At 58.9% G+C, this 13,731-nt stretch overlaps 2 protein-coding genes across 10 annotated transcripts in view; one reads left to right on the plus strand and one right to left on the minus strand.

Annotated features, from left to right (window-relative positions):
- Positions 1 to 184: 184 nt before the first annotated feature.
- PPP1CA (protein phosphatase 1 catalytic subunit alpha) lies at positions 185 to 3,882 on the plus strand. Its single transcript, XM_002821447.6, has 7 exons — positions 185 to 347; positions 861 to 992; positions 1,141 to 1,371; positions 2,401 to 2,505; positions 2,901 to 3,124; positions 3,207 to 3,341; positions 3,418 to 3,882. Exons 1-7 carry the CDS (start codon positions 293 to 295, stop codon positions 3,526 to 3,528), a joined length of 993 nt encoding a protein of 330 aa, XP_002821493.2. The 5' UTR covers positions 185 to 292; the 3' UTR covers positions 3,529 to 3,882.
- RAD9A (RAD9 checkpoint clamp component A) overlaps positions 3,653 to 13,731 on the minus strand; it is an 82,186-nt gene continuing 72,107 nt past the window's right edge. For 6 of the 9 annotated variants that reach the window (XM_054525540.2, XM_054525542.2, XM_054525538.2 and 3 more), the window contains 11 exons: positions 10,003 to 10,683; positions 9,850 to 9,920; positions 9,299 to 9,427; positions 8,465 to 8,579; positions 8,285 to 8,384; positions 6,260 to 6,369; positions 6,064 to 6,173; positions 5,910 to 5,974; positions 5,684 to 5,821; positions 4,674 to 4,881; positions 3,653 to 4,596 (listed from right to left, as the gene is read on the minus strand). In XM_054525540.2, coding sequence (XP_054381515.1) covers positions 4,501 to 4,596; positions 4,674 to 4,881; positions 5,684 to 5,821; positions 5,910 to 5,974; positions 6,064 to 6,173; positions 6,260 to 6,369; positions 8,285 to 8,384; positions 8,465 to 8,579; positions 9,299 to 9,427; positions 9,850 to 9,920; positions 10,003 to 10,036 — 1,176 coding nt within the window. In that variant the 5' untranslated portion in view covers positions 10,037 to 10,683 and the 3' untranslated portion in view covers positions 3,653 to 4,500. Of the gene's footprint in view, positions 4,597 to 4,673; positions 4,882 to 5,683; positions 5,822 to 5,909; positions 5,975 to 6,063; positions 6,174 to 6,259; positions 6,370 to 8,284; positions 8,385 to 8,464; positions 8,580 to 9,298; positions 9,701 to 9,849; positions 9,921 to 10,002; positions 10,684 to 13,731 lie in introns of those variants that run through there. The other 3 variants (XM_054525546.2, XM_024255504.3, XM_054525547.2) reach the window with 3 other exon arrangements.

Here is a 13,731-nt window from a genome sequence, read left to right on the forward strand (position 1 = left end):
GAACAGGGCTGGGCACCTCCTCTGGGGCGTAACCAGCTTGGTCACGCCCCCGACAGACCCCGCCCCCAGTCCGCCGCCGAGGCCCCGCCCCCCGGGCCGCCGCGCCTCACGTCCAGCGGGGGCGCTAGAGCGCGGGGGACTGGGCGGGGCGGGCCCGGGAGGCCCGGAGGCGGGGCCGCGGGCCGGGGGCGGACTGGGGCGGGCGGAAGGAGAGCCAGGCCGGAAGGAGGCTGCCGGAGGGCGGGAGGCAGGAGCGGGCCAGGAGCTGCTGGGCTGGAGCGGCGGCGCCGCCATGTCCGACAGCGAGAAGCTCAACCTGGACTCGATCATCGGGCGCCTGCTGGAAGGTTGGTCGGGGCGAGGGAAGCCCGCGTCCGCCGCGCCCTGGCCCCCTGCCCGGCCCGGAAGTGGCGCGCGGGCGGGCCCCCGGGGCCAGCTTAGACTGGGCGGGGACGGGCCGCGAGGTTCCGTGGCCGCAGCTGACCCCCCGCGGACGCGCCTGAGAGGTCCGGGGCCAGCTCCTGCTCGCGGAGCAGCCCCCTCTCCCGGGCTGGGGGCGCAAGGGTTGCCTGGGCTCTTGGGGCGAGGGAGAAACCCGGGAAGCCCGGTCCAAGAAGGGGTCCTGCGCTGTGAGGTTTTTGGTGGCAGCCTCCTGCGAACGACAGTCGCCTCCCGAGGCGCTGAGGGTAGCTGGGGGCTTCCCCTGGAGGCTTGAGGCCGAGGTCCCGGGAGGCTCAGCAGCAACAGCTGCCTGTGGGCAAGGAGGGGCCGAGGAGGCCTAGGCGCCCCCGAAGGTATCCATGGGGCCACCCGTGTCGCCCGCCCTCCTCTTGGGTCCTGACACCCCATTGCGCCCCCAGTGCAGGGCTCGCGGCCTGGCAAGAATGTACAGCTGACAGAGAACGAGATCCGCGGTCTGTGCTTGAAATCCCGGGAGATTTTCCTGAGCCAGCCCATTCTTCTGGAGCTGGAGGCACCCCTCAAGATCTGCGGTGAGCCCCCGGCCCAGGTCCCCTTGCCTTCCTAAAAGTGGCGCTGGACCCCACAGAGTTCCTGGAGCCCTCCTCCCTTGAGCCCAGTCCTGGCCCTGGGTTCAGGTCTAGACCCTGCATCTAGCTTACCCGGTTTCCTGGGTCACAGGTGACATACACGGCCAGTACTACGACCTTCTGCGACTATTTGAGTATGGCGGTTTCCCTCCCGAGAGCAACTACCTCTTTCTGGGGGACTATGTGGACAGGGGCAAGCAGTCCTTGGAGACCATCTGCCTGCTGCTGGCGTATAAGATCAAGTACCCCGAGAACTTCTTCTTGCTCCGTGGGAACCACGAGTGTGCCAGCATCAACCGCATCTATGGTTTCTACGATGAGTGTGAGTGGTCTGAGCGTCTGGGGCTGCCCGGGTCCTGAACCGCACTCCTTGCCATTCAATGGGACCTTCACATTGGCCTGATATCTGACAGACACTTGCTAGACTGTGCGCTCCACGAAGGCAGGGCCCAGGTCCGTTCTCGTGCCTGCCCTGCCCCTCCTGGCATGGGGTCTGGGGAATGGTTGCTGACTGAAGGACTGCCCCGGATTCTAGTGCTTTCCCCCAGGGCCCTGCCTGGTGACACTCCCCCTACATTTGCTACTAAGCACTTAGGATGTTTGCAGATGGGCTCTGCTGTCCAGAAGCTGAGATAAACCAGACCTGGACTTGGCCCAACTCATGGGTGGGGGCATGCGAGGAGTGCCAACCCTGAGGCTGGTCCAGATTGGAACTCAGTTTCCAGTGGACTCGGGTGCTTTAGAATTACTAATGGCAGCAGGCCGAGGCGGGAAGATCACTTGGACCCAGAAGCTCCAAGTTACAGTGAGCTATGATCTTGCCACTGCACTCCAGCCTGGGTGATAGAGCAAGACCCTGCTTCTTTACTTTTCTGAGATGGAGTTTCATTCTTGTTGCGCAGGCTAGAGTGCAATGGCGTGATCTCGGCTCACCACAACCTCCGTCTCCCAGGTTCAAGCGATTCTCCTGCCTCAGCCTCCCAAGTAGCTGGGATTACAGGCATGCGCCACCACGCCTGGCTAATTTTTTTGTATTTTAGTAGAGATGAGGTTTCTCCGTGTTGGTCAGGCTGGTCTCGAACTTCTGACCTCAGGTGATCCGCCCGCCTCGGCCTCCCAAAGTGCTGGGATTACAGGTGTTAGCCACCGCGCCTGGCCAGATCCTGTTTTTTTAAATTAAAAATTAAAATAAAAAGTAACTAGAATTGCTCCTGGAAGGCTGACAGGCGGCAAGGGTGGGGGGTGGTTTGCATCGGTGCCTGACTCTCCTCCCAGCTGCAGCTGAATAGCCCAGGGACCCCGGCTGAGGGTGGGGTAGGCAGGCACCTCACAGCCACCTCCCCCTGGGCAGGCAAGAGACGCTACAACATCAAACTGTGGAAAACCTTCACTGACTGCTTCAACTGCCTGCCCATCGCAGCCATAGTGGACGAAAAGATCTTCTGCTGCCACGGAGGTGAGGGAGGGGATGGCTGGGGAGGAGGAGCCCTGGCCGCATCCCCCGGCACCCGGCAGCTCTCCTTAGGTCTCTTCTGGGAAGTCACCCCCTCCAGGAAGTGTCTCCCATACCCCACTGCGCTGGGCTGCACTCACTTCCTTGATGTGCGTCCTACATGGGGTGGGCTTGTCTCCTTTCTCCCGGGAGCTTGTGCTCCTGAGGGCAGGGATGCCTTTGTGCCTATTTGGGAACTTGAAAAAGCTGAGGGGAAGGGATGACTTCTGCCTGTCTAGGCGCCCAGGAGACCAGTGGCGGGACCAGGAGGGTGGTGGGAAAGGTGAGGCTCATTGGCCAAGGCTTTCTGGAGGGAGGATGTCCTTGTTTGAGGAAGTGACCTTCCCCCGGCCCCCCAGGCCTGTCCCCGGACCTGCAGTCTATGGAGCAGATTCGGCGGATCATGCGGCCCACAGATGTGCCTGACCAGGGCCTGCTGTGTGACCTGCTGTGGTCTGACCCTGACAAGGACGTGCAGGGCTGGGGCGAGAACGACCGTGGCGTCTCTTTTACCTTTGGAGCCGAGGTGGTGGCCAAGTTCCTCCACAAGCACGACTTGGACCTCATCTGCCGAGCACACCAGGTGGGCTGGTGGCCCTGGCCTGCGGCGGGGGAAGGGAGGGCAGTGCCTGCGCTCAGGACTGACTGCTCCCATCCTCGCCCAGGTGGTAGAAGATGGCTATGAGTTCTTTGCCAAGCGGCAGCTGGTGACACTTTTCTCAGCTCCCAACTACTGTGGCGAGTTTGACAATGCTGGCGCCATGATGAGCGTGGACGAGACCCTCATGTGCTCCTTCCAGGTGAGTGTGGGGAAGAAAGGGGCCGCTAGGTCCTGTGGCTCAGCCCCATGAGCCTGACCAACGCTGTCTCTTTTAGATCCTCAAGCCCGCCGACAAGAACAAGGGGAAGTACGGGCAGTTCAGTGGCCTGAACCCTGGAGGCCGACCCATCACCCCACCCCGCAATTCCGCCAAAGCCAAGAAATAGCCCCCGCGTACCGCCCTGTGCCCCAGATGATGGATTGATTGTACAGAAATCATGCTGCCATGCTGGGGGGGGGTCACCCCGGCCCCTCAGGCCCACCTGTCACAGGGAACATGGAGCCTTGGTGTATTTTTCTTTTTTTTTTTTTTAATGAATCAATAGCAGCATCCAGTCCCCCAGGGCTGCTTCCTGCCTGCACCTGCGGTGACTGTGAGCAGGATCCTGGGGCTGAGGCTGCAGCTCAGGGCAACGGCAGGCCAGGTCGTGGGTCTCCAGCCGTGCTTGGCCTCAGGGCTGGCAGCCGGATCCTGGGGCAACCCATCTGGTCTCTTGAATAAAGGTCAAAGCTGGATTCTCGCCATGGCCTCTGTCTAGCGTCTAAGACACTGCCTGGCAGCTCTTCTGCACAGAGCCGCTTGGGAGGCTGGGCACCAGGCCCCAACCAGGGCAACCCTAGCCACACACTTGGGTCCAAGGCTCTTAGAATTCCAAGTCAGCGCCAGAGTATCAGGAAAGCAAGAAAAACTGTCAGCTCCACGGGGGTCCCAGATGCATGCCCAGGACTTCAGGAAGGAACAGGTCATGATTGGCAGAGAAGCTGGATCACCAGGGGCCAGCAGCACCTACTGTGACATTTTCCTTAGGAAGGTGGACCTGAGGGAGACAGGTTTCCAGCCTTGGCCAGCTGGAGTATAGCCTGAGACTCAATGGGAAATAAGAGGTAGGAACGTCAGTAGTTCAGAGCCAAGTCTGGAAAGTCATGATTGGTGGGGGGTTCTGGGGAGATAACAGGGCCCAGGCCCGACCACTGTGGAACAGCTTAGTGACAGCCAGCTGGGGCCTGCGAGAGGCAGTGAAACAGCTCAGCTCCAGCAAGCCCACCTTTCTGATCCCCAGGGCTGAGACCCAGGTCTGCCACTGGCTGGGGCTTCGTCTAGTCCCAAGGCCTCTGGGTACAGGCTTCAGGTTCTTGGTTCAGCCTTCGCCCTCACTGTCTTCAGCCAGCACGGGGCTGGGGCCCTGGGGGGAGCGTACAGGGGCCAGGATGGAGCCGAAGAACAGTGAGCGGAACTGGAAAGAGAACAAGTGAGTTCTGGAGGCTGCTCCCTTCCCTACCTCCCACCCCTGCCTCCACCTCCAGTCCCTACCTTCTTGGGTGGGGGAGTCCCAGGCACTGTACTGGGCTCAGCCTCATCTTCCTCCTCGGAGTGGGGGCCGGGGCTCTTGGGGGGCTGGGGGCCAGGTGAAAGGGAAATGGAGGGCAGCACCCGCGAGCCCTCATTGCCTATAGTGGTTTCCATGGCGATCATGTAAGAGTCAATGTCGTCATTGGCAAAGTCGTCTGGGTGGGGTATGCTGTAGGCAGAATCGGAGTATCAGGGAGGGGCAGGGAGGGGATTGGGGGAGCAGAGGCAGCGCCCCACCTTGGAGGGCTGGAAGGGAGCTTTGGGGCCCCCGACCACTGAAGATCTCTTGGTTTTATGACTTCCTGATTTGGCTGGAGAGGAGAGGATGCAGGAGTTAAGTGGTGGCTTCCTGGAGGGGGTGGGCCAGGAATCTCTTTGATCAGAATTCAGGTAGGGGCCTGAGGGAGGCATCCTTGGGGCTACTTTAGCTCAGCTAGGGGAGAGGAGCAGCAAGTCCTGTGAACTGGGCCACATGGGGCCCAAGCCCCCACCTTCCCAGGGGACAGGAGCTGGATAGCACAGGAGCCCAGGGACAGGCTGGGCCGGGGGCCAGCCCCAACTTCCTGTGCTGAAAGTGCACTGGGCCATCCTCCCCAGCCCACCTGCCCTTCCAGACACCTGCTTCCCCCAGCGCAGGCAGCTCCTACCTCCCAGCAGCCCTTTCCCTCCTTGGCCTGGGAGGAGGCTCAGAGGGGAGGCCTCAGCCAGAGAAGGAAGCCGGCAGGGCCTTGGGGATGCTTCCCTGGGTGGGAGGGGTCTCTGAGTACAGCTAACCAAGAAGGCTGAGTCTGCAGGGCTGGCAGCTGTGAGCACTATAGGGGTAGGGGCTGGGGCCTGACACCCAGAGGAGGAGCGGGAGGGAAGGGGCGGGAGAGAACACATTGCGGGGAGGTGCAGAAGCTAGGAGTTGCAGTCTCAGGCTGGAGTGCACAGACATGGAGAGAGGAGGAGTTGGGGGGAGGTGCCCTCACCTGTGAGCCTGGAGCTGAGGCACTGCCTGGTGACGCTCTGGGGAGCCCAGGTCCTGGGAGTGTGAGTCGGTGTCTGAGAGTGTGGCCAAGACAAAGTGGCCGTCCAGCAAAGAGTCCTTGATGGTGAAGATGGCGGGCCTGGGCATGGGAGGGGGCCCCAAGCTAGGTCATCCCATTCAGCTCCTGCCATCCCAGAGCCCTTCCCTGTCCCAAGGCTGGGAATTACCTGCCTGGAGCATCAAAATGAATGCTAAGATTCAAGTTTGCTGACTCTGCAAAGCTCAGGAGCCCCTGGGAGGAAAGAGGTAGCAGGTGAGGCCCCGGGCTGGGCTGAGCTGGGCAGGGAGGACGGGACGGCGAGCGCCTAGGGGGATCCTCACCCGGAATTCCTTGAGGCAGAAAGTGATGGCCACCCCTTCCTGGGCCTGCAGCTGCTGGAAATCCTCCTCTCCAAGGCACATCTCAGTCACCATGGCTTTGGCAGTGCTGTCTGTTGGGGAAGAACAGGAGTAACCTGGGCCCTGCCCCTCTCCCACCTGCCGCTCTGCTGTCCCAGGCCACGTCCAGCCCCCTCACCTGCCTCCTCCTCGTGGTAGCTGCGCAGGATGACCCTGCGGCCACGGCCAATGCCCAGCGTCACTTCAGCCAGCGCAGGAGGGAAGGGCAGAACAGCCTCCCCCAGAACCCTGTGAACAGGGCGGAGCATTACCCCAAATGCTTGGCCCTGCTCTCGGAGGACCTGAGGTGGAGGTGACACATGCACACACATGGATGTGCGCAGGCCTAGCGCACTGTGGATGAGGCCCAGAGAAGGTGGCAGGGAGGGGGCAGGTTGCAGTGGTCGCTCAAACCTGGCAGGCGGCACCTGACCATGCAGAGCGGGGAGAGTGCCCAGAGGCAGGACATGGCACTCACGCCGCCTTACAAACCCAGCCTTCAGAAAGAGCCCTGAAATCCTTATCCTCTAAGGATACCCATTGCCATACAGATGAAATCACATCTGGAAATTGCTTCAAGTCAAGTGGGGACGGGAGCTGCGTCTGCTTCTACATATATTTGAAGTTATTCATGAGACAGAGAGTGCTTGCTTCGGCAGCACATATACTAAAACTGAAGCATGCAAAAGATGAGCAAGGCCCCTGCGCAAGGATTAAAAAAAACAGTGGCCAGGCGTAGTGGCTCATGCCTATAATCCCAGCACTTTGGGAGGCCGAAGCAGTGGCTCACTTGAGGTCAGGAGTTCGAGACCAGCTTGGCCAACATGGTGAAACCTCGTCTCTACTAAAAACATAAAAATTAGCCGGGCGTGGTGGTGCATGCCTGTAATCCCAGCTACTCGGGAGGCTGAGGCAGGAGAATCGCTTGAACCCGGGAGGCAGAGATTGCAGTGAGCCAAGATTGCACCACTGCACTCCAGCCTGGGTGACAGAGCGAGACTCCATCTCAAAACAAAACAAGAGAAACAATTGCTCATTTTTAAAAAAAGAGACTGGGTGCGGTGGCTGACACCTGTAATCCCAGTACTTTGGGAGGCTGAGGTGGGCAGATCACCTGAGGTCGGGAGTTCAAGACCAGCCTGACCAACATGGAGAAACCCTGTCTCTACTAAAAATACAAAAATTAGCCGGGCATGGTGGCACGTGCCTGTAATCCCAGCTACTTGGGAGGCTGAGGCAGGAGAATCACTTGAATCGGGAGGCGGAGGTTGTGGTGAGCCGAGATCGTGCCATTGCCTGGGCAACAAGAGCGAAACTGTCTCAAAAAAAAAAAAAACACCACCCTAAATGCAGACCAAGGAATTGGCCCCCGTCTCTCACTACCCAAAAGAGCTCTGAGCAGTGCTGGCTCAAGAGAACCTGGGGAAACAGATGTCAGGACCCAAAGGGACCTTCAGTCACCCTGAGAAATGAGCAGGACTTTGGGCCACTTGAATGTAAGCAGTGACCAGCGTGGGGCAGTGGGAGAGCCCACTCCTCTGAGCTGGTCCTCGCCAGGGATGTTTGCTTCCACTGGAGTCCCCGTTTCCCTGGCCCCAGACAGCCCCCGGTGCTCGGACTGCCCAGAACGGCTCCACCCCATAGCTGATTACTCAGCCTCCCTCCAGCCTCCTGCCCTGGCCTTGGGGACTCCTCAGTCCTGGGCAGTCAGGAAAAGAGGCTGCCGTTGAATGGAGAACACCTCTGGAAGGATGCCCAGGCCAGAGAAGGGGTCTGAGCCTCTGAGCCACAGATTATGGGCAGACCTTCAAGGTTACTCAAGCCAGACGAGATTTGGTGGCAGGCCAGAAATGTGCTCCCTAGAGAAGGAATTGGAATGGGTTTGAGCAGCCAGAAAGTCAAGTCAGACCTTTGGGATGGAGAATGCAGGCTCCTAACAGTGAGGAGAATGAAGCCAGGAGGCACCTGCCCCTCCTCCATGCCACCGTCTGCCTTTAAAGAGCCAGGTAAGGACCTGAGCACATAGCGGGCCATGGGATGTCTTTGAGGCTCACAGAAACTCTGTAGGGAAAATGAAGGAAGTACCTTCTAAAATCAACCCCTTGGGGCCCCAAAGAAGGAAGAGAGAGACCCGGGGCTGAGCTGAAGGCAGGGGTGTGCTCACCGTGCTGGGGCGCGGAGCATGTGGGGGCACGAGGCTGGGTCGAAGACGGCCTGCAGGGACTCACAGTCCTGGAAGGACAGGTTGTGAGTCTTCCGCACCCCTGGATGGGCGAAAGGGTCTCAGTGGGCCTCACCGACCTCCCTGCTGAGGCACCCCTTGGCTGGCCGGCTGCCCACTCACCGAACTTGCAATGCAGCTGGACCACCAGGCGGCTGCTCCGGCCGTTCAGGGAGATGCAGCATTTTTCCACCGTCTTCTCCAGCATCGCCAGTGAGCGGAAGACAGACAGGAAAGACTGCATGGGATAAGACACCTCAGCCTAGCACCGCATCTCTGCGACAAGCTCTCCTGTCCCGTGTAGGCCCCCACCCATCATGGGCCCAGCATGTAACTCTGGGAAAAGTGCTCCCACATCACATCAGGCACTGGCATCCTTCTAGGCCTCATTCATGCTCTTCCTTATGCTTGGAATGCCTTGAAAGACCTGCTTACCTTTTTTTTTTTTTTTTTTTTTTTGAGATGGAGTCTTGCTCTGTCACCCAGGGCTGGAGTGCAGTGGTACGATCTCAGCTCACTGCAACCTCCGCCTCCCGGGTTCAAGCAATTCTCCTGCATCAGCCTCCCAAGTAGCTGGGATTACAGGCGCATGCCACCACGCCCGGCTAATTTTTGTATTTTTAGTAGAGACGGGGTTTCGCCATGTTGGCCAGGCTGGTCTCGAACTCCTGACCTCGTGATCCGCCTGCCTCGGCCTCCCAAAGTGCTGGGATTACAGGCGTGAGCCACCGCGCCCGGCCAAAAGACCTGCTTACCTTTCTTGACGAACTTGAGCGTCACCACCCTCTGAGGTCCCCGCTGTGATGCTTTTACCATTGCCCTCCCTGTGTTTTGCATGGATTGGCCTTGCACATGTCTCTCTCCCCACTTAGCATCTACTGAGTACCCCAGGGCAGAGACGCAGCTGGTGGAGATTCCTGGGGTGGGGTAATGCCACTGCTGAGGGAAGGGCCTCACCTTCATCAGGATCTTACAGCGCAGCAGGTCCTGACCAGGGGTGGCTGCCTGGTATTGCTGGAAGAAGAGCGGGGCAAAGAGAAAGCAGGCATAGGCAGAGCGGGAGGAGTTCACCGTCCGGAGGGAGAGCTGGGCCACGAAGAGCACGGAGAGGGACATGGTCAGGGGGCAGCCACAGACCCAGCCCTCTGGCTGCTTCTGCTCACACACTTGCCTATCGTTCTCCCGCTCCGCCACCACCTGCTGAAAAACCCTCCTTCCCCATGAAGCCTTCAGAGTCGGCCCCAGCGCTGCTGCCGCAGAGGAGGGGTCGCACACCCAGGCCTTCCCCGAGTTTCTCTAAGTGCACGTCACCCCCTGGGAGCTCGCAGGAGGGCAGCTTTCCTCAATTCACACACCGGCCTGGGAAGATGACAGACGCCAGGCTAAGAAATTGAAACTCTGCCGACAAATCTGCCAGCGGTCATCCCGCCTAGTGGGGGCGAGACTCGAGTCCCGGTTACCCGCTCCCGGCTGGAGTCCCACCCGCCCCCTACACCCTAGCCCCTCACCCCGTCCTCCAAGGGTTCCAGGTAGAGCTCGTCCCCGATGCGGGACAGGGAGTGGACGGCCTTGCCGAGCACTGCGGGGAGGAGAGCGGAAGGGGGTTAGGCTGGTGGCTCCGCGGCTCCTGCACCGCCGCTGCCAGGCCGATCTGCACTCACCCTTCACGTTGCCGCCCGTGACCAGGCACTTCATGCTGCCCCAGCGCTCCGCCAGCGGCCAACGCTGCCCAGCTCTCCGCGACCTCCGGATCTGGGGTCCCTTCCCGCGCACCACCCCTGCCGGTCCCGCCCCCGCCTCCCCATTGGTCCACGTGCAGGCGCCTCCGTCACGTGAGAAAAACGTTCACAGGCTCAGCCGTCACGTGACGGCGCACGTTGCCCGGGGTGTCACGTGACCGGGGAGTCCTGCGGCGCCCGCCAGCTGGCTGCTCCTGGCTCCCCCGGCGCGCCTCAGCCTTCCGCGCCCCTGGAGATCGGGGCGTTCCGCGGGCCGCGCACCGGATCGCGAAGGTCAAAGAGGACGCAGCTCTGGGGCGCGAGGTCCCTGTGTAGTGGACCGAGTGCTGGACTCGGAGTCGGAGTGTGGGGGCGAGCTCTCTGGGGTCACCCACTTAGTAGAGTTCCCGGGCGTCTGTCGGGGGATACAGGGTGCAAGCAAGACCATCGCACCCACTTTGGGCCGGAGACTCGGATTCCAGCAGCAATCCCCAACTCTAGAAAGAGGTCAAAGCAGCTTGCTTGCAGCAGCCGGGAGTGGGAGGTGGCTGCTCCTTCTGGCTTCGAGAATCCTTTAAGGAAAAACGGCAGTTTCTCCAGGCAGAAAGGGTTAGAACGGTGCCCCTGGCAGAGGGAAGAACAAGAGTAAATGCTCAGCGGTGTGGGCTCCGCCCCCTGGAGAGGAGAGTAGGTCTGTGAGTCTCACAGAGGCGTAGGGGCCGCCAGATGATGAGGGGCACCGCTGGGACGCTCTGGAAACGTTTTACGAAGGTAGATCGTGGTTATGTGCCTTTTTTTTTTTTTTTTTTTTTTTTTTGAGACATATTCTTGCTCTGTCACCCAGGCTGGAGTGCAGTGGCGCGAACACGGCTCACTGCCGCCTGGAACTCCTGGGCTCAAGGGATCCTCCCACCTCAGTCTCCTGAGTATCTGGGACCACAGGCACACCCACCACGCCCGGCTTTTTTTTTTTTTTTTGTAGAGACGGAGTCTTGCCATGTTGCCCAGGCCGGTCTCAACTGTGAGGTTCAAGCTATCTTTCCACCTTGGCCTCTCAAAGTGGAGTGAGCCACTGCACCCGGCCTGTTTTTTGTTTTTTTGTGTGTGGGTTTTTGTTTGTTTGTTTTGAGATAGAGTCTTGCTCTGTCGCCCAGGCTGGAGTACAGTGGCACGATCACGCCTCCCAGGTTCAAGCGATTCTCCTGCCTCAGCCTCCCAAGTAGCTGGGATTACAAGCACCTGCCACAACGCCTGGCTGATTTTTGTACTTTTAGTAGAGACGGGTTTCGCCATGTTGGCCAGGCTGGTCTTGAACTCCTGACCTCAAGTGATCTGCCCGCCTCAGCCTCCCAAAGTGCTGGGATTACAGGCATGGGCCACCGCGCCCAGCCCCGGGTCTGTATTTTTAAAAGACCCCAGACTGGCCGGGCACGGTGGCTTATGCCTGTAATCCTACCACTTTGGGAGGCCGAGGCGGGCAGATCACGAGGTCAAGAGATCCAGACCATTCTGGCCAACATAGTGAAACCGTGTCTCTACTAAAAGTATAAAAAGTAGCCGGGCATGTTGGCATGCGCCTGTAGTCCCAGCTACTCTGGAGGCTGAGGCAGGAGAATTGCTTGAACCCGGAGGCGGAGGTTGCAGTGAGCCGAGATCGCGCCACTGCACTCTAGCCTGGCAACAGAGCGAGATTGCATCTCAAAAAACAAAAAAAAACCCAGCCAGACTGTGTGCCAGGTGGGGATGCATCAGCTAGAAGGTCTTCCCCTTCGCCTGGGCTTCCCGGTCCACGTGTGTAAAATGTAAGGGAGTCCTGGAGAAACTCACTGACCCCTACTCTCCCCACAGTAGTACCAAGGCTTTGGTGGTTCTTGGAAGGGCCCAGGGCATCCCTGTGTTCCTGTAGGGCCTGCCTGTGCCTTGCCCCTCATGTCCTGTGGTAGTGCAGGAGATATATTTGTCTCTGAGACCCTTGCTCTCCAGACCCACTTTCAAATGAGTTGAATTGATACATAATAATTGTACACATTTGGATACATGCATATACTTTGTTTCTCCCTCTCCTTCTGTTCTGCTCCCCTAGTCACCAGCCCTTGCCCCTTCCGTGGAGCCCTGGGGGAGGAGGTTACTCTTCCCTTCCCCTTCCCGGGGGATCCATGGAAATAGTGCCCCCTGTCCCTGGGCATCCGGCACAGTATGCTGGGAGTCATCCTTGACCTCATGCTTGCCCTCACCCCTACCCAATCTTTCAGTTAAGTCCTGACCACTCTGCCTCCCAAACAGGTGGCAACTTAACAGGTGGCAGCTTTGCCCTCCTCTTCCATCTCCAAGGCCTAGGCCACCATCCTCTCACCTGGATGACTGTAACAGCTCTCAGTGGTCGCCTGCCTCCACCCTGCCCCCTCCAGGCCACTCTCCATACAGCAGCAAAGTGACCCTCCTAAAATGTCCGTTGTGTCATGCCTCTCCCGTGTTTGCACACTCCAGTGGTTGCCATCAAATCCAAACTCTGCCCTGAACCTGCAGGAGCTGCCCCCACCATTTCTCCACCTGTCACCTCCCCTTGATCACCTGCACAGCCATGCCAACCCTGTGGGCTCCCTGCACCCTCCACTTCCTCTTCCACTTGGGGATCTTAGCACATCCTTAGCTGTCCCCACCACTTGGCATCATACCTCTTCTAACGTGGTGATGCTTCTCTTCCTCCAGGCTCAGTGCGGTCTTTTCTGCCCCCACCAGCACCCCAGTACGCTCTAGCTAGACCCTGTTTTAGCCACAGCACTTATCACATTATTTCATACGTGTGTTTGCCTGTTTAACATATGTCTTCCTCACTAGTGTGTCTGCCTCACAAGGGCAGGAACCATGTCTGGCTTTTTGCTTTTTGTTTTATCTGAAGACAGTCTTGCTCTGTCGCCCAGGCTGGAGGGCAGTGGCGTGATCTCGGCTCACTGTAACCTCCGCCTCTGGGGTTCAAGCAATTCTTGTGCCTCAGCCTCCCAAGTACCTGGGAATACAGGCGTGTGCCACCACACCCGGCTAATTTTTGTATTTTTATTAGAGATGGGGTTTTGCCACGTTGGCCAGGCTGGTCTCAAACTCCTGACCTCAACTGATCTGCCCGTCTCACCCTTCCAAAGTGCTGGGATTACAGGTGTGAGCCACTGCACCCGGCCTTGGCTTTGTTTTGTTTTGTTCTGTTTTGTTTTGTTTGTTAAGATGGGGTCTTGCTTTGTCACCCAGGCTGGAGTGTAGTGGCACGATCGTGGTTCACTGCAGCCTCAACTTCCCAGGCTCAAGCGATCCTTCCACCTCAACCTCCTGAGTAACTGGGGCTACCGGCGCATGCCACTACAGCCAGCTAATTTTTTAAATTTTTGTTAGAGACAAGGTCTCCTTCTGTTGCCCAGGCTGGTGTTGAACTCCTGGGCTCAGGCGATCCTCCTGCCTTAGCCTCCAAAAGTGCTAGGATTACAGGCGTGAGCCACCTCACCCAGCATCCATGTCTGTTTTGTTTGTTGCTGTGTGTACCTCACACAGGGTCTGGCACTCAGTAAATAATGAATAAATAGGTGTTACATTTAAAAATGTGTAAAACAGCCAGGCGCGGCGGCTCATGCTTAATCCCAGCACTGTGGGAGGCCGAGGCGGGTGGATCACTTGAGCCCAGGA

This window comes from Pongo abelii, chromosome 9 (assembly GCF_028885655.2).
Source record: "Pongo abelii isolate AG06213 chromosome 9, NHGRI_mPonAbe1-v2.0_pri, whole genome shotgun sequence".
Taxonomy (NCBI): Eukaryota; Metazoa; Chordata; class Mammalia; order Primates; family Hominidae; genus Pongo; species Pongo abelii.